The sequence below is a fragment of the Miscanthus floridulus genome, chromosome 12 (genome assembly GCF_019320115.1).
Source record: "Miscanthus floridulus cultivar M001 chromosome 12, ASM1932011v1, whole genome shotgun sequence".
Taxonomy (NCBI): domain Eukaryota; kingdom Viridiplantae; phylum Streptophyta; class Magnoliopsida; order Poales; family Poaceae; genus Miscanthus; species Miscanthus floridulus.
In genome coordinates, this window is record NC_089591.1 from 20,712,512 (window position 1) to 20,737,796 (window position 25,285).

The window sequence follows — 25,285 nt, forward strand, 5'->3', positions numbered from 1 at the left end:
GTGTTGGCCGCAACTTATCTCCATTAGACATGATCTCCAATTGAAGGTCTACTGCGGCCTACTGTTCATCTCCTACTGTTCATCTGATCATCTACTGCTGCTAGAATTAAAGATAACTAGATAAGTAGATATTAATATTTAGATAACTTGGCAGCCTACTGCTGCTGCTGCCATCATGCAATCTCCTCAGTCCTCACTCCACAAATGCATTGCAATTTAGAATTGCTTCTTCATCCTCATCATCCTCATAGGCAATGTCATCATCTTGATAGTCAGGATCTTCAGGATCAGATTCCCACTCTTCTTCATCCACCTCTCTAGCCACTCTTGTACTCCTTCGAGGTTGAAGCTGTTCATTAGTTCTCATTGCATCTCCAAGGACACTCCATGGTATCCCTGTCTCGCATTTGTTCTAGCTCATCTTCCTCATCCCTGAAGACAACCAATGCATGATCATCCCCTCCCTCATAGAAAAATCCTTGAGCTTCAAAAGCATCACTACTTAGGAGAACTTCATAGTTACTCTTTCTTTTAATCTTCTCCTTCTTGGACATCAATTTATTATTGAATTGGATGAATACTAGAGAGTTGAGGCGCTCTGTTGTCAGCCTATTCCTTCTCTTTGTATGATGCTGTACATTATCTGTCACAACTTGCACTACATTTTCAGCACCTACGTCCTCAATTGCCTTGTCAATGAGCTCATAGATAACTTCACTAGTGTGTGATACATCTGACATCTCCACAGACTTGATAAATGTTGTGCCCTCACTAGTATTTGTGCACAGGTTCATAATACTTCTTCTCTTCATATCTGTCCATGCATCAGTCATGATAGAGCAGCCATTCTTAACCTTCTCATCTTCACGGTCTTGTAGCAAGCTCTTCGTTCTTGCATACTCCTCATCCAACAATCTACCCCGATAATCATGCTGAGTTGGAGGTTGGAAACTAGGACCAAATTGACCAATAGCTTCAACCATTTCTTTGAACTCATCATTATCACAAGCATTAAATGGAATAGCTGCAAAATAGAATGGTGCAAAAAATTATAATTGCAGCAGCTAATAATGCATGGATTCGAATAAATAAGAAGACTGCAGCAATAAGGAATGGTAAATTACTTAAGTACAGAACATACCATGTGTATATACCCATTTAGCAACATATTGCTGCACTTGGTGAGTTCTTTCTTTCCAAAGTGCTTTCATTTATGTTCTGTTGCCTCTTAGCTTCAGCACTGCTTAACTTGGGATCAATGGGACGAGTAAATCTGTCCATGGGTCCTAGCTTGTGAGGTGTACTTAAGCTTCCAGCAAGTGACTCAACTTCTGTCACTTCCTCTTCACCTGTTGCAAGTTGCACATTCTCCCTAAGCTCTTTATCACGTTGTTGCTTCCCTTTCTTCTTATTTGCTATTTCATCAAGATTCTGAATGCACTTTTGCTTAACATCATCAGGAACTTTTTGGCACTTTGCAATAGAAGTGCCCCTATGAGCAAGATGCTGCTTAAGGCGATTAATTCCTGCACTCTCATGGCCACAAAGAAGACACTTGACTTTGTTCTTGTCATTGGGATCACAGAGACGCCCCCACTCCTTGCCTATATCAGATGATTTCCTCTTTAGGTGGTTGGCAATATCGGCAGCTTCTGGAGCCGCTGCTGCAGCACCAGCAGCAGCTGCTGCTTCGGAAGCCGACATCCTAATCCCAATCCAAGAACAAGAGTAGAATAATAAGGACCAAGAGTAACAAATCAACACATCAAGGACTAAGGAGCAGTACACATTCAATCTTAACAGGAACAATAGTAGCATAATAAGGACCAAGACTAACAGATCAATTTCAGTGATCGACATACAGAAATCAAAAGAACAGAGCATGGGAAGATGGGGATTTTGGTGAGACCGAGGGAGCACCTGGAGAGAATGAGTGAGGGGCTGCACCGGCCTCTGTGTTGCTGTTGTCGACTCCTGTCCTGCGCCGGCGGCCTGCCCTCCTGTTGCAGTCGAGGGCCTGTGCCTGGACCGGCCTCTGTTGTCGATGGCCCTTGCGCCTGCGGCCTCTGCGCCCGCGAAGGAGAAGGGGAGCCCTAGCAACGACCCCTACGGCCCTACCAACGACGGCGAGGAGGGACCAGGTGGGAGGAGGGAGGCAGGCGGCGGGAGGTAGGCGGAGGCGGAACTGGAGTGCGACAAATCCCGACTTCGTTTCTGCGGCCGATTTGTGCTCCCGCGTCGGGCCCGCCTGGTGTTTCCCGCGCCCTCCTGCACTTATTTCCCCCGCGCGCGCGCGATTCCCTCCCTCTTCCCGCTCGCGTGCCGGACGCTTCCCCGCTCGCGAGCAACGCGTTTTCCACCGCCTAGACGCGTTTTTTGACCGATTACGCACGATTAATCTCTGCCACGCGATTAAACAAGCGGCTAATCACGCACAACGTTTAATTCAACGATTACCCCCTAAACGCAACGCTGGGCCAACGTTCAGTGTTTAAACGTGATTAAACGACGTTTAATGACGTTTTTCAAAACATTGGCCATGAGCATCCAGTCAAAAACAGTCAACTTACTGGCAACGAAACATGTCACAACCAACTCACTGCTAATGTTAACAAGAAGTATTTCAGGAGGTGGCCATGGCTGGAATACAATGCACCAGATCATGGACCAATGCATTCTAGCTTTGAATAAACAAATAATTGCCAAATGGGTGTCCAACACCAGTACTGAGGTCAGGTTGCAATAATACTCTCTTATGTGAAATGACAGAGCACTCACCCTGTTGTTAATAGCACAGATCAAGTTCTTGGATCCATTGGTTACACCAACCATTTCTCGGGCATAGCGTAAAACAGAATAGAACAGAGCCTGGATATCAAGAGGATGACCACGGATTCCCATATGCCGATCAATCCTACATGATCCATCAGTTACAAGCAATGTAGGAAACAAGTCAAAGCCATCAGACAAGCATAAATTCAGTATTAGCCTGATGCCTGTCTGCACATGAACCCCTTTCTTGTCGAGCGTAGTCTCCAGTAATGTTTCCATATGCCCGTAACAGGATTGTCCACCAAAGACCAGAGTCAACAGGTGCTACTCGTCCAATGGCCGACTCTCCAAAATCTGAGTCAAAAACCTCCTCAAATGCTTCACTATCTCCATCTAAAGGTACAGATCCAACTTTGGAACTCGCAGGCATCATGTATTTCCTGGGCACTGCAAGGTCAGTGAGCACGAACCTGAGCAATGGGGGCTTCCAGAGCAAGTGAAAACACAGCTTGGATGTTATGAAAGCTTGTATCCAGGGTGAGGAATTGCAATGGACAGTCGAAGCAAATAGTCAAACACTACAATGAGAGCAGTAACAGTAATGTGGGCTCTGGACTTGATCGGTGCAGTAACTTGGGTTCCAGACTTGAGCCCTTGCAGTAAGACAGAAAAGCTGATCGCTATACAGAAAATGTTCAGTAACACTGTATCAGTCATGTCTGCACTGGCAGTCTCAAGAAAAATCACTTGGCCGAGAAGGTGAGTATCAATTGACAGGTCGCCCCCAATTGAATGGCTTACATTCCCAAGCAATCGAATCCAGTAATTCTTTGTGATGATAATCTCCCATTGTAAATTCCTCACCACAGACCTATGTATGGACACTTCAGACAGAGAAGTAGAACATGATTTCAGTTCAACTAATTTGGGTGGGGGTGGCAACCACATAATCAACTCACGACTAATGTTGCTCAGAACAATCATGTGGTCCACTAACCAGCTCAAGAATATGCCGACAAATGCTTCCATAAGCTCAAGGAGGATGCCATGAAGCAAGCAAAATTTAGTGCTATAAATAAGTGTTATCACCGAGCAAGAAACACGCCAGGATTCAATGCAAGAATAGATGGATTATGCTGCAGCAGGAAAGTCACCTTCTCTTTGTCAATAGCGCAAATGAGAACCACATGGCATTGAGTTGTATGAAACTGCCACAACAATATCCGTGGAGTACCAGGCTGCGTTGACTTGAATGCCCTTGCTTCATGTGCCAGAACCAGCCTGACATTGCTCCTCAGTACAAAACAAACATGACTTATGCACCAACGAGGATGTAAAGCTCCAGTGTGGTATACCAGGGAATCTTCAAGTGAAGTATCACTCACATGATCCTCAATCTGTGGCTACAATTCTGAGGTGCTGAGACTATCCACGGTTGTGGGGGGTACGATTCCGGATAACCAAGGCAGACCACATGGGCTGCACCCCCAGGGGCGGCCCAGCCCACGAGATGAAGCCTTACGGGGTACGACTCTGCTCGGCGCCTCCCGCAAGATACTAGGAAGATATCCTGAAGATGCTACGAGATCTGTTAGGATACGTATGATCCCAGGATCCCTGTAATTTGTTATTACTTTTCGGTTATCTCTCAGATCTAACTGATTTGTAACCCTGGCCCCCAGACTATATAAGACAGGCAGGGACCCCCTCCAAACTCCCGCAATATCATACGATAGCCAATACAATCCAACAGAACACAGGAGTAGGGTATTACGTCATACTGACGGCTTGAACCTGTCTAACTCGTGTGTCTCTGTTGCCTTCTTGTTCTTGATTACATGCCTATCTGCTGATCAATCTACCTTCGTAGGATACCCTTCGGAGGACTGTCGACGATATTCTGTCGACAGTTGACGCGCCAGGTAGGGGTGTGCGTGCTGTTTCCTTGTCGAACAAGATGGATTTTTTTGTAGGCTCTTTGTCCCTCCCGCAGCCCGGCCAGATCTTTACGGTCGGATCGATCTCATGGATCATCAATGCTGACGGAGTCGGAGAGCTCCTCGAGTCAGTGCAGATCAATTCTGCGCTGATCCCTTCCGCACCTGCCACTATAGATCCGATCTCGGAACCACCTCTGAGGTCGCCTTCATCGACGACTTGCTGCCCGCTTCCTCGCTACAAGAGGAAGCAGATCAACAATGACGATCAGATCGCATCCATCGATCAGGTTGGTCTGAAGCTCGCCTCTTGCCTTTCCATCGTCGAATCGGCTCTGGACACTCGTTCAGCGCCGACCACCCTCCGATCCAGATCTATCGGTGGCTGTCTGGGAAACTCCAGGGGTTATGGCCCTACCGTTCGGGTTCATCAACGTCTCGTCACTTACCAAGATGCCCTAAGGGGCAAATTCGCCGACCAGGTTGGAGATATCCATCCTCTCGGCGACCAGATCACCGACTAGCTCCCGTCGGCCATCAACATGCTTCACGTCAGCCGATGTCCTAGAGCATCCCTCCAAACCATCCTGGAGGAGTGTCCGAACTCCGAGTCCTAGGGCTCTACGGAGACCATTGCCGAAACCACCACCGAACTACTTCTTTCCCCTCCGTTCCGTGGCAGCGCCGTATTCAACGTCAGCGTCGACAGCTCCCCTCAGAACTACGAAATCGAGGTGGAACGCGCCGCTCGTGAGAACCGGAACGTCAACCACGCGCAGCGCCGAGAAAATGAGATTGCCCTTGTGAGGGCCGAGCAGCAGCTTGACTCGCAAGGAAGACCACTCCAACGCAACCTCGACGACGAGTTTGTTTGTGTTAACGGCCACGACATCTACAAGACTTCAAGCACCAATCTGGCAGTGGCCGCCAACGAGCTCGCCTAGCTCCCACAGACACCAGAGGTCACCAAGGTCGTCGCCATGCTTAAAGCGGCGCACTGTCAGGTCAATGAGATCTGCCAAGATCAGAGACATTCATGCTCCACAACTTTGATTCACCGATCAACCGCGCAAAGACCGATCGCCGCCCAAGTCGCTTCACTGACCAGCACCACGATGATAGGCAACCCCTCTAGGGCGGAGCTAGGGGCAACCGCATCGAACATCACCGCCAACACGACTAGGAGGTCGATTAGGACGTCCGAGTGCACCTCAACAATCTCCGAGATGCACGACGACATATCGACGAATGCCGTTTCGGTCGCCATGAAGAAGTATGCTGCCGCCAAGAGTACGAGCAAGAGTACGATAACCCAGACTTAGCTCTTGAGCCGCTCAACGTCGGTGCCGCCAACCCCAAAGGGCCCCCAGCATTCACAAGGGCACTCTGAATGCTTCAGTGGCCCTGTGGTTTTAAAATCACCAGGGTCGAGCCCTATGAAGGAAGGATGAACCCAACATAGTGGCTACAGGCTTACGCCACTATCGTTCACGCCATCGGAGGAGACACCATTGTCATGGCAAACTATCTTTCCATCATGCTCACGCCAACCGCCATGAACTGGTTCACAAGCCTTGCCCCGGACTCCATCAGATCCTGAGAAGAGCTGAAAAAGTCTTCACCGATAATTATATGGCTACGTGTACTCGGCTGGGCACCAAGCATGATCTCAACCGCATCAACCAGAAATCATCCGAGCTCCTCCGTAGCTACATCAGACGCTTTTCCAAGATGAGGAATTCTATTCCCAACATCACAGAATCTAAGGTCATCACCGCCTTCATCCAAGGATTTCATCACCGCGAGCTTCGCTCCAAGTTCAACCGCAAGCTGCCCACAGGAATTGGCGAGATGATCACGACCGCCAACCAGTACGCCGACACCGAGGAAGCTGAGGTGCACTTCAACAAGGATGCGGGCACTCATTGCCCAACATGCCGCTACGACAACCACCCCAACGACCGACGCCACAACAACCGCAACTATGACGACCACATTTACCATCATGACAGCGGCCGTGATCGGCTAGAAGGACCCAAGTCTAGTCAAAATCGCCGCCATCGGCTAGACCACATCGACGCTGCTGTCAATGAACCTCGTGCCAAGCGCAACTACGATGAGCAGTACAAGAAGATCCTCGACGGCCCATGCCCTCTCCACAAGAACGCCAGGCACAATATGAAGGATTGCCTCGGCTTGGCTAAGGTGTTCCAAGACAAAAAGTTGGACGACGACACCAACGACAGAGCCAGAGGCCGCCGACCACCTAAGGGAAATAACAATGCCTTCCAGAATCACGACAAGGTGGTTGCCACCATCTTTGGGGGCCTCGCCTCCACCGAAAGCAGAAGAGAACAGAAGCTCATCGCCCGGCGGGTGCTCGCCATCACTACGGAAGACACCACCGCCAACCCCAGCTATCGCCCATGGTCTGAGGTCCCCATTACCTTCAATAGGGCCGACCAGTGGGCGGACATCCCCTACATAGGGCGTTTCACCCTCGTCCTCAACGCAACCGTCTAGAAAGTGCTTTTTCAGAAAAGTGCTCGTCGACGGTGGGAGCGCTCTGAATCTCCTCTTCGCTGAAGCCCTAAAGGAGGTGGGCCTCAGGATAACAGATCTCACACCCTCAGACTCCTCCTTCTGGGGTGTGGTACTTGGTAGGGCGTCCAAACCACTTGGAGAGATCACCCTACCAGTACAGTTTGGCATGGCAATCAACTACCGCGTTGAGCATATCAACTTCTACGTTGCTGACTTCAACACCGCCTATCATGCCATACTTGGTCGGCTAGCTCTGGCCAAGTCCATGGCTGTACCACACTATGCTTATCTAATGCTGAAGATGCCTTCGCCTATAGGAGTCTTGGCCTTGTGGGCCAACCTCTCCATCGCCTATGCCTGCGAGACAGAGAGTCTCGCCCTCACCGAAGCCACTGACCTCTCCATCCAGATGGCTAGTGTGGTCACCGACGCCAAGACGGTGCCCATAGACAACCTAGAGATCCCATTGCTGGAACCTCCTCGTGCCTTCACCAAGTCCAAGGAAATCAAGGAGGTCGGCCTCGGCCTCGACATCCCCTCTAAGACCATGAAGATTGGGGCTCACCTTGACCCCAAATAGGAAAGCGCGCTCGTCTCCTTCCTACGTGCCAACGCCAACGTGTTTGCTTGGAAACCCGTAGACATGCCGGGGGTACCACAGGAGAAGATCGAGCACTCCTTGAATGTTTTGCTGACCGCCAAACCAATCAAGCAAAAACTCCACCGATTTGCGCTAGATAAGGAGGCTATTAGGGTAGAAATAAAATGGCTCCTAGCTGCCGAATTCATAAAAGAAGTGTATCATCCTGAGTGGTTAGCAAACCCTATTCTCGTTCAAAAAAAGAATAAAGAATGGAGAATGTATGTTGATTACACTAATCTTAACAAACACTGCCCTAAAGACCCCTTCAGTCTGCCTCAGATAGATGAGGTTGTAGACTCCACCGCCGGCTATGAATTGCTCTCCTTCCTTGATTGTTACTCTGGCTATCACCAAATCTCGCTCAAGGAAGAAGACCAGATCAAGACGTCGTTCATCATGCCTTTCGATGCATACTGCTACACCACCATGTCCTTTAGACTCAAGAATGCTAGGGTGACCTATCAAAGGGCCATCTAGATGTACCTCAACCAATAGATCGGCCGCAACGTCGAAGCTTACATCGACGATGTGGTTGTCAAGACCAAGACCACCAATGATCTTATCACCGACCTCGAAGAAACCTTCACCAACCTAAAAAGGTACCGATGGAAGCTAAACCCTTCAAAGTGCATCTTTGGAGTTCCATCAGGTATACTGCTAGGCTACATTGTCAGTGCACGTGGCATCGAGCCCAACCCTGACAAGGTCTCTACCATCATCAACATGAAATGGCCAACATGCATCAAGGATATATAGAAGCTTACAGGCTGCATGGCTGCTTTAAGCCGCTTCATATCGCGCCTCGGCAAAAAGGGACTACCTTTCTTCAAACTCCTCAAGGCCTCCGAGCGCTTTTCCTAGTCGGAGGAGGCAAACACAGCTTTCGAGCAGCTCAAGTTGTTTCTAACAAAGCCTCCGATCATGACGGTGCCACGACTAGACAAAACTCTCCTGATCTACATCGCCGCTACTTCTCTTGTCGTCAGCACAACCATTGTGGTCGAACACGAGGAGGCCAAGCACGCCTATAAGGTGCAACATCTGGTATACTTCATCAACGAGGTTCTTAACGAGCCCAAGACTCATTATCCTTAGGTCCAAAAGCTGCTATACGCCATCCTGATTATGTCGCGCAAGCTCGGCCACTACTTCAAGTACTACAAGATCGCCGTGGTCACCGAGTTCCCTCTGGGTGATATTCTCTGCAACAAAGAGGCCAACAGTTGCATCATTAAGTGGGCGGTTGAGCTCGGCACTTACTCCATCGAATTCAGAAGCAGGCCTACCATCAAGTCTCAGGCGCTCGCTGACTTCATCGCTGAGTGGACCAAGATCCAAGAGCCCATTGCCGCCACTTGCCCCGAACACTAGGTGATGTACTTCAACGGTGCCCTTAACATCAATGGTGCTGGTGCGGGCATTCTGTTCATCATGTCAACCAAGTATAAGCTCCGATATGTCCTCTGGATACACTTTCCGGCCTCCAACAATGCCGTCGAATATGAAGCATGTTTCCATGGACTCCATATAGCCATTGAGCTCGGTGTTAAATGCATCATGGTATATGGGGACTCCGCGTTGGTCATCAACCAGCTCAATAAAGACTGGTCTTGTTCCAGTGAAAAGATGGATGCATACTATGCTAAAATCAAGAAGCTTGAAGGGAAGTTCTACGGTATCGAGTATCACCATGTGGTACAAGATCAAAATCAGCATGCCGACCACCTATCCAAGTTAGGCTCCTCTCATGCCATGATTCCACCTAGTGTCTTTGTTCAAGATCTCTTGGCACCATCCATTAAGGAAGAGAAAGAAGTTTAGGAAATTCCCCCCGCTGAGCAGCTAGTACTTACGGTACCTTCGCCGACCGCTGATTAGATGGAACAGTTCATCAAGTACCTCACTAGCGCCGAAGTACCCATCAACAAGACTAAAACCAAATGCTTAATCCATCGAAGCAAGCATTATGTGCTAGTGGACGACAACTTGATGAGGAAAAGTGCCAAGGAAGGGATACTGTAGAAATACATCACCCAAGAAGAGGGAGTGAAGCTACTTCTTGAAATTCACTCTGGTTCCTGTGGCAACCACGTGGCCTCGAGAAACCTGGTCGGCAAAGCTTTCCCGAGCTGGTTTTTACTAGCCCATGACCATCTCTGATGCAGAAGACCTCGTTCGACGTTGTGAATGATGCTAATTTTTTGCCAAGCAAATACACGTGCCAGCACAAGAACTACAGACCATCCCAGCTTCCTGGCCCTTGGCATGCTAGGGACTAGACATGATCAGGCCTTTCAAACCAACGCCAGGCAGTTTTCGGTACGTGTATGTCGCCATCAACAAGTTCTCCAAGTGGATCGAGTATCAACCGCTTGTCTCGGCTACTGCAAAGAAAGCAGTCGAGCTCTTCGAAGATATCATCCACAAATTTGGTCTCCCAAATAGCATTATCACCAACCTCAGAACTACGTTTACTAGCCATCACTTTTGGGACTTCTATGAAGACCAATGCATCTCCATCAAATACATCTTCGTTCCCCATCCTAGAGCCAACAGTCAGGTCAAACGGGCGAACGACATGATCCTTGATGCCCTCAAAAAGAGGCTATATCAAAAAGAAGAAAAGCATCTGGGCAGATGGCTCAAAGAGCTACCAGCTGTGGTCTGGGGACTGCGCACTCAAGCTAGTCATAGCACCGGTGTGTCTCCATATTTCTTGGTCTATGGCTCAGAAGCTATACTACGAGCGGATATTGCCTTCCAAGCACCTAGGGTGGAAAATTATGATGAAGAGCAAGCTACAGCTGTTCGGATAGAGGATGTCGACAGGGCTGAGTAAGAACGCCTAATCACCTGCGTCCACACAACCAAATATCTAGAAGGCTTGCAGAGGTACTACAACTGCAATATCAAAGGTCATTCATTTGCTATCGGTGACCTCATTCTCCATAGAAAACAAAAAAACCGAAGGGATGCACAAGCTCTCCTCCCCCTACGAAGGGCCTTACATCATTAAAGAGGTTACCCAACCAGGGTCTTATCGCCTATGTGACTTAGACAAAATCGATGTCCCAAACTCATGGCACATCGAGCACCATATATGTTTCTATCCTTGAAACGCTCTAGATATGTTTTCTCCACTCCATGATGAATAAAGTTTTGGTCGCCATAATTTGTCTCCATTATTTTCTCCATTATGATTTAATCTCCACTTATGGTCGCCGAGCTCTAAGCTACTCCTTAACAAACTCCATTACGGGATCGCCATAACTGCTCCACCGTGTTTCTCCAAATCTCTAACGAATTTCACCGAACAGTTTTCTCCAAATCATCGACCACATTTTCTCCAAATCTCCAATGAATTTTGCCGAATAGTTTTTCTCCAAATCGTCGACCACATTTTCTGTAAATCTCCAACGAATTTCACCGAATAGTTTTTCTCCAAATCGCCGACCACGGTTTCTCTAAATCTCCAACGTATTTCGTCGAACAGGTTTCTCCAAACGGTCGAACACTTTTCTCCAAATCTCTAAGATATTTCGCCGATCGCCGAGCAGCACATGTTTTGTTTTGTTCTCTGTGGAAAAGACCCATTCTCCGATCTCTCCCTACACATGCTATGGGCTCTGCGCTCTGCGTTATGGGTGGTCGGTTGTGGTTCCTTGGTCACACCTGTTCCTCCTACATATGCACGGGCTCTGCGCTCAACGTTATGGACTATGGGCTAGCCAAGGCCGAGAGTTTAGTAAAGGACTAACTGCTCGAACGCCACTTATACTACGTTTATCTCCAAGTTATTTCACCAATCTCTAAGCAGCACATGTTTCGCTCTGTGCTCTATAGAGAAGACCCAGTCTCCGTTGTCTCCCTACACGTGCCATGGGCTCCACGCTCTACGTTACGGGTGATTGGCTACGGTTCCTTGGTGATGCCTATTCCTTCTACACGTGCATGGGCTCCACGCTCGACGTTATAGACTATGGGCTAGCTAAGACCAAAGAGTTTAGTAATGAATTAACTGCTCGGACGCTACTTATACCATGTATAATTGTGTTAGGGTTATCACTACAATGATTCTATATCGAAATACTAGCAAACTGTATATACATGCACTTTATAACATTTATACATATACATAAATGTTTTCTATGCTCTCAAATGTTTTAACTGCCCTCTCTAGATGTTACAGATAATATCCTTTGAGCAGATCATCGAGCTTCACCATCGCCGTCTGTCTCACCGAACAGGTCGATGTCACTAGCGAGCTTCTTCGCCGCGTCCTCCACCTCATCCTCCAGCTGCTGGTGCTCCACCTCGCCCATCCCTTTAGCGAATCCGGCCCCTATCGCCTGAAGGTCAATGACTGTGTAGTGGGACCGAACCACCGCAAGGGCATGAGTAATGGTGGTAGCAATGGCGTCGTGGTTGAAGCTCTTGAAGTTCTCCCACGCCGCTTTGCACCTCTAGAAGATAGTGTCCAAACACGGTGGCCTACCATCGGGTTGAGGAGCCACCTCTAGGTCGACGTAGTCGAGCATCGGTTTAACTCCGGCGACTATGGTGTCAAACTTGTCCCTTTGGGTCCTGACCTCCTGCACCAACACATCAAACTATGCCTTGACCCTCTTATGATAGTCTACAAGCATTACAAGGTCCCGTCAAGCAAGGAAACTACTTCAATGGTAACTCTGACCAGGAAGTACTAAGCTTTCAGCTCCTCGGCTAGTTTGTCTGCTCACCCTGACTCCTTCACCTTCTCCTCTCAGAGTTGCTCAAGGGCTTGGCATAGCTGGTCGACCTCCGTGTCTTGCTCTACAAGCACAACAGTCATCACAAAAAATATGGTTGTTCAGCAATGCAACAGCACATTCGCCAATACGCCATACCTACTTTCTGCTTGGATACACTTCTAAGCTACTTAGACTTTTGCTCTAGTTGCATGGAAGCATTCGCTAGCTGCTCGAACTTGCCCCGTAGCTGCTCGCACACAGCTGCTAGCTACTCGGATTGGACCCCCTTCTGGTATTCCAGGTCCCGCATGTTGGACTCAGTAAGGTCTCACTCGCGCTAGGACCTTTGGATGTTTCTCTCCATCAGCTTCATTGCCTCTTTGAGTTTTTCATTCTCCTCAGTGAGGGCTCCATCCTCTTGATTAGCTAGTGCCACTGCTCGACAATCTGAGTTATCCCCTACAAACGCACAATAACAATGATGAACTTCGATCTCCAACATCAAAGATGAGCACTCCAGATGCAGCACTAACCTTGATTTGTTTCATCACTCCAACAAGGGTAGACTTTAGTCTCCTCATCTCCCTGGTGGTGTCCTCCTCCTTGACAACCACCACCTCATCGCCATGCTTTCGAAGGATTCAGACAGCTTGAGGTCAAGGTTCATCATGCTCGATCTCCTCCACCTCGTCCTCCTCTGCCACAGCCGGAGGCACCACCTGGGGGGTCGGTGGCCGGATAGCATGTCCGACCATGCCCTCTGATGCCTCAGGGAGCGTCGTCTGCTCCTCCAGCACCGCAGGCTTCTCCGCTCCATATTCTGGTGTGACACCGATAACTCTAGCCTCTTCTCCCGAGGACCCAATAGTTCTCGCCGTTGCCTTGGGCACTGCTGTTGACCCATCCACCATCGACGCCAACCGTTTGTCACTACCAAGTCTAGCAGAAGGGCTGGTTGACTCCTCCATAGGCTGTCGAGCACCCGGGGACTCTAGGATGGGGTCCATCGGCTCTCCTCCACCCTGAGGCTAGCTTTCGGTTGCTCGTCATCTATCCTGGGGCCAGCCTTCGGCTGCTTGTCAGTCTGGATGGGTAGGGCTAGATCCTCCATATGCCTCGCTCTACATCAGATCAGCTGGTCAATCGCCAAAAAAACTAAGGAACGATGGCAAAATAACTCCAAGGCAAGGATACTTACGGTTTGGTTCATCGGTACAATTTCTTGAACCAGCGCTGTCTACCTGAGCCCCCAGGCATGGCCGTGGGGTCAACTCCCATGCTCTGGGGTGGTGGTCCTATTTTCTCCATCGTCGGCCTCTCCTTCGCCCGCTGCTCTAGGACTTCCTCTGCCTGCTACTCGGGGGCTCCCGTCGCCTGCTACTTGGGGACTCCTATCGCCCGCTGCTCGAGGACTCCCCTCACCTGTTGCTCAGGGACTTCCCTCGCCCGCTGCTCGAGGACTTCTTCACCTCTCTTTGATCGTACCTCCATGTGCGTGTCGTGCGAAGGCGCTTCAGTGTTCGGTGGAGGAGCTGTCGGAGCCTCGTCATCATCCGACCACTCGGACATCGCTGCACTATGCACCCAAGTAGGTCGGTCTTCACCAAGTGAAATGCCACCTGGTTTAAGGTGAGTGGCACCTGCCATCTTTCTCTTTTTCTAGGCCGGCTCGTCTGCTACTGCCCTCTTCCCCTAGACTTTCTCTGACACCAGGGATGGACTCTTCGAAGAGATGCTGATGGCTCCCTCCTCAGGCTGTGTCGGTGGTTGGGCATCTACTCCCCACGGCCAATCGCCCCTCGGCATGCTCGAGAAGTACACCGCTCTTTCCTACGAATGGATCTTCGCATAAGTGAATCACTCCACTGCTCGGCAACTATAGAAGATAAAAGCATTAGGAACACACAACTGAGATATTTACCTAAGGAGGTAGATTCTTGCAGTTAAAGGGCCTCGTATACCCTGACATGCTGAACGAGGCAAATGGAGCAAATAGCTCTATAGCTTGCTCTTGCACTACGTCCTTCGATAGAATGTCTAGCCTCTCCTAGGTACTATCGGTCTCCCCCTTGAACTCAAAGGCGGGGTGGGCCCTCTCCTTATAGGGCTGGATGCGGTGCACTATGAAGCTCACCGCTACCAATCCACCATTGGTCTTCAAGCCCTTAATTAAGCCAAGGAGCTCCCTCACTTGCTCCATATCAGCGCTGCATAGCATCTCCAACCAGCTCTTCTGGCTCTCTGAGATGTGGTCAGCATCACAGTGGACTACAGGGTGGATCTACTTCATATAAAACCACCTGGTGTTCCACCCCTTCAGCGACGTGTTGAGCGGCATAGTAAGATACTCGCCCGCCATTCCATTGCGTAGCTGAAGGTACACTCCACTGACCACCTTGGAACCACCACCGCCTCTCTTCTTTAGCCAGAACAGGTGGTGGAATAGATTGAAGTGGGGAAGGATTCCGAGATATGCCTCATAGAAATAGATGAAGATTGAGATATGCAAAATGGTATTTGGTAGAGATTGCACAAACTAACCACCCAGAGCTCCTACAAATCCCTCATAAAAGGATGAACAGGAAATCCTAATCCTCACCAGATGTAATCCTTAAACACCACTGCTTCATCAGTATGGGGCATTGGGAAGGGCTCACCGAGGGCTGGCCGCCATCTGGCGGTAACGCAGTCAGGAAGAACTCCCGCCTCCACCAATCTATTGAGCTCCGCCTCTCCCATGCACAACGGCACCCACTCTTCATCATGCCTGACTTTGGCACTCGCCTTCTTGGGGCTCGTCTTCTTTGGCTTCACAGCTCCCTTCTTCAGTGTCATCTCTTAGATCTGGTTAGGGTTTGGTGGCGGAAGCAAATATGGATGTGAATCTAGAAGAGTGAGGGTTAAGGAGGAAGACGAAGTGGCAAAGAGGCAAAGGTGGGAGTGTGGGGTGCGGCGTGTAACACCCTAGGTGTTTAGCTTCCACATTCAGTGCATTTCATGAACATGAGCATCATGCATCCATTCGTGAACTTATATCACATGAAACATGATTTTGAAACATTGCAACATGTTGTATAATTCATGTGTGTTGTTTCTTTTATGAAATGTAAAGTGTGCAACACTTAAGTGCAACATGTGCCACTCCCTTAGGGAAACAAGGTTAGTTAGTACTATGCAACAAGATCATGAAACATGGGAAACATGACTATGAAACATTTGCAACATTTCTTGTGTTTTTCATTATTTCAGTACATACCTTGCTTGATTCTTGGGTGACCAATGCATGGTGTGGCTAAAAATGCTTGTAAGAAACTTAGTTACACCTAGAATGTCATTTGGGACATTGTTCATGTTGATCACTTTGACTAATTAGGTTCTCAAGTCCTGGTTTGACCAAATTTGACCCCTGAACCCTTTTGTTTGACTATTTAAAAAGTGTGGCTTAGGGTGTTTGCATGTCTGAGCAACCTAAAACAAAGTTGTAGAAAATTTAATAAGGAACAAACTTTGTTTAGAAACCAAGTCATGAAAAGGTGCACAACATGCTCCAAAAGGACACACAAGTCAGCATTGAAGGTGGACTCAACACTTGAAAAATTTTCTAAGTCCTAAATACATTTCCAGTTTGATTGAGCCAACTTTGGCATGATTTTACTCATGATTCTTTGGGAATTAGGTCTTGGTCTTTTTATAGAAATTGTAGACTATATGTAGGGCTACAACTTTCATGTATGTTGTTTTCACTGATTCTCCACGGTTTAGGATATCAAGCACTGTAAAGTGACACTATCAGGCTGATCATTTTCACTGAATCGATGCTACAGTAGTCCGACAGGTTACAGAACTTCACCGCCGCGTGGTGCCGCGCGTCGCCAATGGCCTGACCGGCTAGGCCACGTCGGGCCTGAGTTCGGCATTTGAAACCATAGCACGCCACCGAGAGCCCCCCTGTGCCTCATTCATTTCCTTGCTTCCTTGCCTCTCCTCCACAGCCGAAGCAGCGGAACCACCGCTCCTCCATTGTCGCCAAGAGCTTCATCAAGCTCCCGCGCACTCACCACCGCAAAAACACGCACTACACCTTCACCGAAGCTCCGCTGAGATCTCCTCTTGCTTGTCATCATCTCCGCGCGGTCAATCGACCTCAGGTGAGGCCGCAGTCGGTGTTTCCGCGTCGTTGCACCCTCGCTGAAGCTGAGGCCGCCGTGGTCGGGTAGCTTGGAACCCTCCCCGCCTCTTCTCTTTGCTGGGATAGCACGGTGGCGACTTCCTGTTGCTCATGCCGTGCTCGGTTGAGCCAGCCGTGGCTTCCCATCGCCGGCAGCTCACACCGGAGCTTTGCCGTGCTGCCATCACCGGCAACAAGCTCCCTCCGCTAGGTCGTAGCTCTAGCTTGTAGCACCAATCGAACCCCCTCAGCACAGAGATCACGCCGGTGCCATCGATTTCGCTGGAGGAGCCACCGCCGGCGAGCCTCGCCGTGTGCCGTGCCGTCGCGTGCGCCTCCTCTGTTTCGTCTCGCTGACCAGTGGGTCCGGCTGACAGCCGGGTCCCACTCGTCAATGACTGCTTGTTTCTAAGGATAGCTCAAAAATGCAGTTTTGAATGCTGATTTGATATTTTTGTATCTCCTGTTTTGTTGATCCAAATTGGATGGTTCCAATTTTGTTAGACTCACAGTTAGGTCTAGTATTTAAGAAAAATATGTCTTAAACACATTATGTAGAAATTTTGGATGAATTAAATAGGAACTTGAAAAGTGTTTTTGAATGCATGCAAACTTGTTTAAATCATATCTTGAGTTTCTGTGATCCAAAAATTATGAAATTTTGTGGGTAAGCTAGCCTTGTATGGTAATAGCTCTGGTTAAAATTTGAGAGTTATTGCATGTGTAGTTTTTGAGTTATAGATTTTCCTTTTATCATTGGTAGATACTTGGGTGAATTTTAGTAAATTATTTATGAATCCATTGACCATGAAATTTGTTGGAGAGTATCCTAGTACCCTAAGGATGCTAGGAAAAATATGAAATCTATTGCTTGACACTTTTCACTAAGGTTTCCTAATTATGCCATTTTAAGCCATTCTGCCTTACCATTTTTGTGTAGGTTGTTATACTTACTCAAATGATGTGAAATTTTTATGGTAGTCTACTTAGGGCATGTAGTGTCTACTATAATGTTTGTAGATTTAATGGTGTAGTTTTTATATATGTTTACTATTTCCTCTAATTAATTAAATAAATTAAGAAAGGTATTAAAAGGAATGTTTTGGTGATGAACACCCTACTTTCTGATGTTCTTGTGATATGTGTGATATGTCAGTAAAGTTGGTTTTGTCCAATTAAGTGTTTATATCATAAGTTAATAATTAATTGTTTGTATTATGTCCCTCTGGACAGATCTGGGGACTTTGGAAAGTTCTCCATGATATTTTGGTTTTCTGTGAATGAGATGAGTACAAGAGTTGTAGATAATTTAGGTAGCTAGCTCCTGTCAAAATTTGAGGGCATTTGGCCCAGTAGTTTAGAAACTACAGCTGTTTAAAGTTAGGTTCCAGTTTTGCTTACTCTCTGCCTTGTAAGGATAGAGTTCTGTTGATTTATGAATTCGACTTGGTAAAGTGTTGAGTCATGCTTTGAGATCTGAAAATGAATTGTAGACAATTTCATAAGCTTTCTAGATTGCCTTGTTGCATGTCATTTGGAATATGCAAACTACAGCGAACATGTGCATTCCCCGAGCATCCCTGACATTCGTTCATGTGCATCCATGATATTTATCTTGCACAATCATGCAATAGGTGTGCCGGAGGGAGTGATGTTGCTGGAGTTCGAGGGAGCCAACCAGGAGGAGGAGCTCGAGGTGTAGGAAGCCGACGAAGCAGTCGCCGTGGAGGAATTGCCCGAGTGCCCTGACCACCAGCCTTCCTCGTTCCTGAAAGGCAAGCCCCGGAGCATATTAAGCCTCCCATGTTTTTACAAATACATTGAGTATCTTTTATTGTTGATGATGCATTAAGTATAGGAATTGGTTGGAACCAATTGCTGCATTATATATTCTTCCTTGTCCAGATATCGCACTAGAATCCTATTTAAGTGCAGGACGGGTTAGATGCTTAGCCATGCTTAGTGCGGTAGAAGTCAGGTGATTTCCTGTCACCTGCGAGCTTTAGGATGAGGTGGATCACGGTTGGCTATATTTGCTATCATGGAAAAGAACCATGTGAATAATGAATTAAGATCGGGCGGGGTCTTGTGTAGGTTTGAACATAGTGACTCCGTCTGTGTTGTTTAAGGACCGATACACTGTACGTCCTCATGTCATGTTGAACGCAGCCTAACACTTAGCTGGTCGGATAAGTCGTTCTAACCGCGAAGCCTAGTAGCTCGACTCAGGCCAGGAACACGAGCAGTGGCGGCACTCTGGAGGTAGTAAGGATGTGCGAAGAGCCATTGGCATAAGTCCAAGGTGGGTTAGAGTCCCGAACAACCTTGGCAGAGTGGTTCTCTAAGAATGCCGTTCTGTTCAGACTCGTGACTCCCGAATCGTACCAAAGGTGACTTGTTGCGACCCTGACGGGGGAAGTAGGGTTTGTGTTTAGGAATACCCCTCCAGCTGGATAGGAATCGATTCGAATCGTCATCTCTCCCGGATAGTGAGAACTTGACTGAGCAGCGGCAACGTAGATTCAATTAATTTAACGATATGGTTAAATGGATGATGATGATAAGGTTGCCACAATGAATACCTGATATGGTTATTAATGTTTGCACCCTAATAAAATGATTGCTTAGTACAAGTGCTAATATAGATGATAGGATAATGGCTAAAAAGTCACTTCTAGTCAGAATAAGAGTTGATCATACTACTTATGCTTTTCTGCAAAAAGAAAGTGTCAGCCAGCTCCACTACATTAAGCTATGCATAATCCTTGGTGTCATTTGTTTGGTTTTCAACGGGTAAGTCTAGTTGAGTACATTCCCGTACTCAGGGTTTATTCCCTCTTGTTGCAGATGACCTTCTATATCAGGGATTCTATAAGTATTGTCTCCACCCGGCGGGTGATGAGGACTAGATCATGGGCATGATCTCCTTTCTCTTATCTGAATGCTTTTGCGGGCCGTGATCAGCAAACCAGTATGTGTATTTGAACTCGGTGTGTGAGTTAAACTATTTGCTTCTACATGTTTTACAAGACTTGTTTTGTAATAACGATGACTCTATGATGATGTAATCTATTTCCAAACGTCTGTGAAATGTTGTAACGTACGATATGTTATGTTGAATTACTGTGATCTTGGTTGTATGCAAGTTGGTTTGAAATCCTTCGAGATTTCAGTTGACTACCGGGTTTATATGGGCTCAAGTTCGAGAATTTGATCGTTTCGGCGATTGTTTTTGTACTTGTGCTCTTATAAATTGATCGGTTCTGTGACAGCTAGTATCAGAGCTAGATTCAACATTAAACATGTCTTATGGCTATTTAAAACAAAAGCTTTTGTTGTTAAAATGGTTTTCAAACTTATAGTTATATATAAGTGTTCAAAAATCAAAATTTTTATGGTATACTGGTGATCACATCCCTTATAGCCCACTTAAGGACTTCTAGGTGGCTTATATATAATTAATTACTAACTTGGGGGAATTGATTGTTTCTATTTCGTCGTCCATGCGGTGTGATATTGCATGGGTGCCATTCGTTTGAATGGTAATGTATGGATCAATTGCCTCTATGCTAAAGTAAGTGTGAGTTGCGAGAGCATGACCATCCAACCGTCGGTCTAGGGGAGAGCTAGTTGTGGTTACTGGAGTATTTACATGTTGCATACATGTATATATGAAGGTACTTAATTGTGGGTACATTTGTCGGGTAGTTTGGATACCGAAGTATATATATTGGGGGAGATATATATGGAGAGTATCTTAGTACTACTTGTGTAATTAGTATTATATCTTGTTGGGTTGGGCTGCAATGAAGTTTTTCTGTAGGTACGCTAACAACGCACCGTGTAGATTGACTAGTTACCGCTAATTGAGAGAACATATGTATGCCACCGTATATTCCGCTAAAGCTTAAATTTCTTAGGTTTGTGAGGACGTACGGAACGAGCATGCATCATATTCACTCATGACATTCATATTGCATTACTCCCTCCCTTATAATTGCTTATCCCAAGTATAAAGTGCAATCTCTCAGCATGAAGTTGAGGAGATTCACGGTATTGCAAATTATCGTCTGCAACAGTGGGGTCAAACCGCACGTGAGAGAGACGAGCTTCATAACCAGCTGATGCACCTCACTATTGCAAGAGATGAGGCTGCACAAGAATTGGATCATGTGACCCATCACAGAGATGCTTCTTTAGAGTTAGAAGAAGAGGAATACCCAGAAGAAGTCCAAGGTGTCTCTGATGTGGACAGTGATCACTTCGACGAGTAGTTCGTTAGCAAGTCTCACTAGTTAAGCTTTTGCAGTCATACTTGTAATGTACTTTAATTTGCTCCCTTCGGGATGCGTAATGTTATGGTGAAGTTTAAAACTTGTCATGTTGGAATGCACTGCGTATGGCGCTAGTAATCTACTTGATGATGTGGTGATTGGAGAATGAATTATTGCCTCTGTTTATTGTATGAAGTTTTCATTCTCGTCAGTAAATACAGTTTGGCATGATTATATTGTTCCTCTCCAATGTGCTGACATCATCAATAATTACTAGTTGCGCATTGTGTAGATGCCTCGTACTCGTTCCACCGGTGCGAGTGATGATGATGATCTACCGCCACCACCACCCACACCCATGGAATTGATAGCGATGCTTGCAGAAGGACAGCGCACTATGGCCGAGGCCCTTCGTACGATTGCGAATTGTGATGGCCGTGGTCCACGCCAAGGACTGGATCCAAATCAATACAGTGATTTCAAGGATTTCCTTGACACAAAGCCCCAATCTTCAAGGAGGCTGAGGAGCCTCTACAAGCTGATGAGTGGTTGAATACTCTTGAGCAGAAGTTCTGTCTGCTCCGAAACTGAGTACGCATCACACCAACTACATGGGCCTGCTAGCATTTGGTGGAGTCATCATCGGTCCACTATGCCTGCTAATGCCCAAATCACTTGGGATCAGTTCAAGTCTGCTTTCAGGGGAAATTACATTCCTTCTGGTCTTATGATGATCAAACATACAGAGTTCATGAAGCTGACTCAGGGGAACAAGAGCCTGAATGAATACCTGCAAGCTTTCAACAACCTTGCAAGGTATGCTACCGAGTTTGTGGACACCGATGCTAAGAAGATTGCTAGCTTCAAGCGGGGACTTAGCCCCAAACTAATGAAGACCATGGGAAATTGCAAGTGTGCTCATTTTAATGAGTTTGTGAGTGATGCCTTATCGCAAGAGAACAACAATGCTATATATGCGGCTTTGAAAAGTCGTAAGAGGGCCTATGAGGCAGGTGCCTCACAATCTAAGGCTCCCGTCGCACAAAGGGCTCCATTCCATCCTCCAGCGTCAGCCGCCAAGTTTCGCCCACCACAGAAGAAGAATCCCACCAAGACTGGCTTTCGCAAGGCATTTATAGTTGCTCTTCCCAAGGGCACGACCAGTCAGGGCAGTTCCAGGGCTCCACCAAGCAACATGCCATGCTAGAACTACAACAAGACAGGCCACTAGGCAAGGGAGTGCCCTTACCCTAAGAAGAATAATTACTAGGGTGGCCGTCAGGGACAAGTGAACCACACTAATATTACTGAGATTCCTTCAGGAGAGGTAGTGACTGCCGGTAAGTTTCTGATTGACCAACATCCCGCAGTTGTACTATTTGATTCAGGTGCTTCACATTCCTTCATTAGTCCATCATTTGCATCCAAGTTTATGTAGAAAACATATACTATTGAGGGTGAGGGTTATTGTATTAGGGCTGCCAGTGGTATTATCCCAACCAAGCTGGTAGTTGGGGATGTACAATTTGTGATAGAGGGGCGAAGTTATCAGGTTGATCTGGTAGTTTTACCGGGGCTAGGTATCGATGTGATATTGGGAATGAATTGGATGAGCCGTCATAGAGTGCTTATTGATACATCGACTAGGGTAGTTATGCTCAGAGATCCTAGCAATCAGGAGAGTTTTCTAGTACAGTTACCTAGGGACATCAATCTTTCTTGCACAACCAATGCGGTGCAAGCAAAGTCTCTAGCAGATATCCCCGTCGTGTGTGACTTTCCGGATGTTTTCCGCGATGATTTGCCTGGATTGCCCCTGGATCGAGAAGTAGAATTCAAGATAGAGTTGCTTCCTGGTACAGCTCCCATCTCTAGAAGGCCATATAGAATGCCTCCTAATGAACTAGCCGAACTTAAGACCTAGTTGAATGAACTGCTAAAGAAAGGCCTTATCCACCCTAGTTCATCTCCGTGGGGGTGCCCAGCCATCTTTGTGAAGAAGAAGGATCAATCTCTATGCATGTGTGTAGATTATAGACCCTTGAATGCAGTTACAATCAAGAATAAGTACCCTCTGCCACGCATCGATATCTTATTTGATCAGTTGTCTAAAGCAAAAGTCTTTTCCAAGATTGATTTGAGATCTAGGTATCATCAAATCAAAATTTGGCCTGAGGATGTCCCAAAAACCGCATTCTCTACAAGATATGGTCTATATGAGTATCTGGTTATGTCTTTTGGATTGACCAATGCCCCCGCACATTTTATGTATCTGATGAATTCAGTGTTTATGCCCGAGTTGGACAAATTTGTGGTGGTATTTATAGATGATATCCTGGTCTATTCTGAGAATGAAGAAGATCATGTTGAACATTTACGGGTGGTTCTCACTAGATTGTGGGAACACCAGCTGTATGCAAAGTTTAGCAAATGTGAATTCTGGCTTCGAGAGGTACCTTTTCTTGGACACGTGTTGTCCGATGGTGGAATTATGGTTGATCCCACCAAGGTGCAAGAAGTATTGAACTAGAAGGCTCCCATCTCGGTGCACGAGGTTCGGAGTTTTCTGGGTTGGCTGGCTATTATCGTCGCTTCATCTTGGATTTCTCTAAAATAGCCAAGCCTATGACTCGATTGCTGCAAAAAGACATGAAGTTTGTCTGGACTCCTGAGTGTGATGTGGCTTTCCATACCCTACGAACTCTTCTAACATTGGCTCTGATTTTGGCACAACCAGATATCGAGAAACCTTTTGATGTGTTCTGTGATGCATCAGGTATTGGGTTAGGAGGTGTTCTTAAGCAAGAGGGTAGAGTCATTGCTTATACCTCTCGCCAACTTTGGAAGCATGAAGTGAATTATCCCACGCATGACTTGGAACTCGCTGCAGTTGTTCATGCTTTGAAGGCCTAGAGACATTATCTACTTGGCAATGTGTGCAACATCTACACTGATCATAAAAGTCTCAAGTATATCTTCACTCAACCAGAGTTAAATATGCGTTAGAGAAGATGGCTCGAGTTGATCAAGGATTATAACCTCCAAGTGTACTATCACCCTGGCAAGGCAAACGTTGTCACGGATGCCTTAAGCAGAAAGTCTCATTGCCACTCATTGATTGAGAGTGATGTCCATTTGTCAAAGCTCCTTCATCCTGCAGTCCTTCACAACATCACTGTCAGTTGTACTCTACAGAGTCGAATTATCGAGCTACAGAAGACAGATGTAGGTGTGTTTCACATCAAGCGCAAGATGAAAGAGCAAGAAACCAAACATTTTCGAGTAGATGAGGAAGGCGTGTTATGGTTCAAGGATAGGTTGGTAGTTCCGAAGGATAGAGAGCTTAGAAATCAAATCATATCCGAAGCTCATTCCTCTAAATTATCTATTCATCCTGGTAGTAGTAAAATGTATCATGATTTAAAGCCTCGATTTTGGTGGACTAAAATGAAGAAAGAGATAGCCGCTTATGTGGCTAGGTGTGATACTTGTTGTCGGGTCAAGGCGGTACACATGAAAGCTGGATTACTTCAGCCACTCTCTATTCTAGGTTGGAAATGGGAAGAGATAAGTATGAATTTTATAGTTGGACTCCCTACCACTCAGAGGAATTTTAACTCAATTTGGGTAATTATGGACCGACTGACCAAGTCGGTGCACTTCATTCCAGTCCACATAGACTTTCATCCAACCGACTATGCGGAGTTGTACTTCAACCAGATAGTCCGACTTCATGGGATCCCTTGTACTATTGTCTCGGATAGAGGACCACAGTTCACTGCTCGCTTTTGGGAGCACTTACACGGATTATTAGGGACTAAGCTAGTAAGAAGTTCTACCCATCATCCACAAACCAATGGGCAAACAGAACGAGTGAATCAAATCTTAGAAGATATGTTGAGAGCATGTGTCATCTCAACTAAGGGCTCATGGGAAAAATGGTTACCCCTAGCTGAATTCTCGTACAATAATAGTTATCAAGAGAGCATAAAGATGGCACCATTTGAAGCTTTGTATGGCCAGAAGTGTAGAACCCCGTTGAACTAGGTAGAAGCCAGTGAAAGGAGATATTATGGAATTGATTTTGTTCAAGAAGCCGAAGAACAAGTCCATACTATCCAAACCCACATGGCCGTAGCTCAAGCTAGGCAGAAAAGTTATGCTGATCGACGTAGAAAACCTATTGAGTTCAAAGTTGGAGACTTCGTTTATCTGAA

The 25,285-nt window shown here is 46.8% G+C and overlaps 1 protein-coding gene across 1 annotated transcript; it reads right to left on the minus strand.

The window, feature by feature from the left end:
* Positions 1-356: 356 nt before the first annotated feature.
* On the minus strand, positions 357-1,704 carry LOC136495607 (uncharacterized). The gene is made up of 2 exons (XM_066491491.1): positions 1,167-1,704; positions 357-1,024 (listed from the first exon to the last, which is right to left on the minus strand). The coding sequence occupies exons 1-2, from the start codon at positions 1,702-1,704 to the stop codon at positions 357-359; spliced, it is 1,206 nt and encodes a 401-aa protein (XP_066347588.1).
* Positions 1,705-25,285: the final 23,581 nt, after the last annotated feature.

Coding starts and splice junctions, on each gene's coding strand:
- LOC136495607 (XM_066491491.1), bottom strand. CDS start 1,704: ATGTCGGCTTCCGAAGCAGCAGCTGCTGCTGGTGCTGCAGCAGCGGCT. Junction 1,025..1,166: donor CTCACCAAGTGCAGCAATAT/GTTGCTAAATGG, acceptor TCTATTTTGCAG/CTATTCCATTTAATGCTTGT.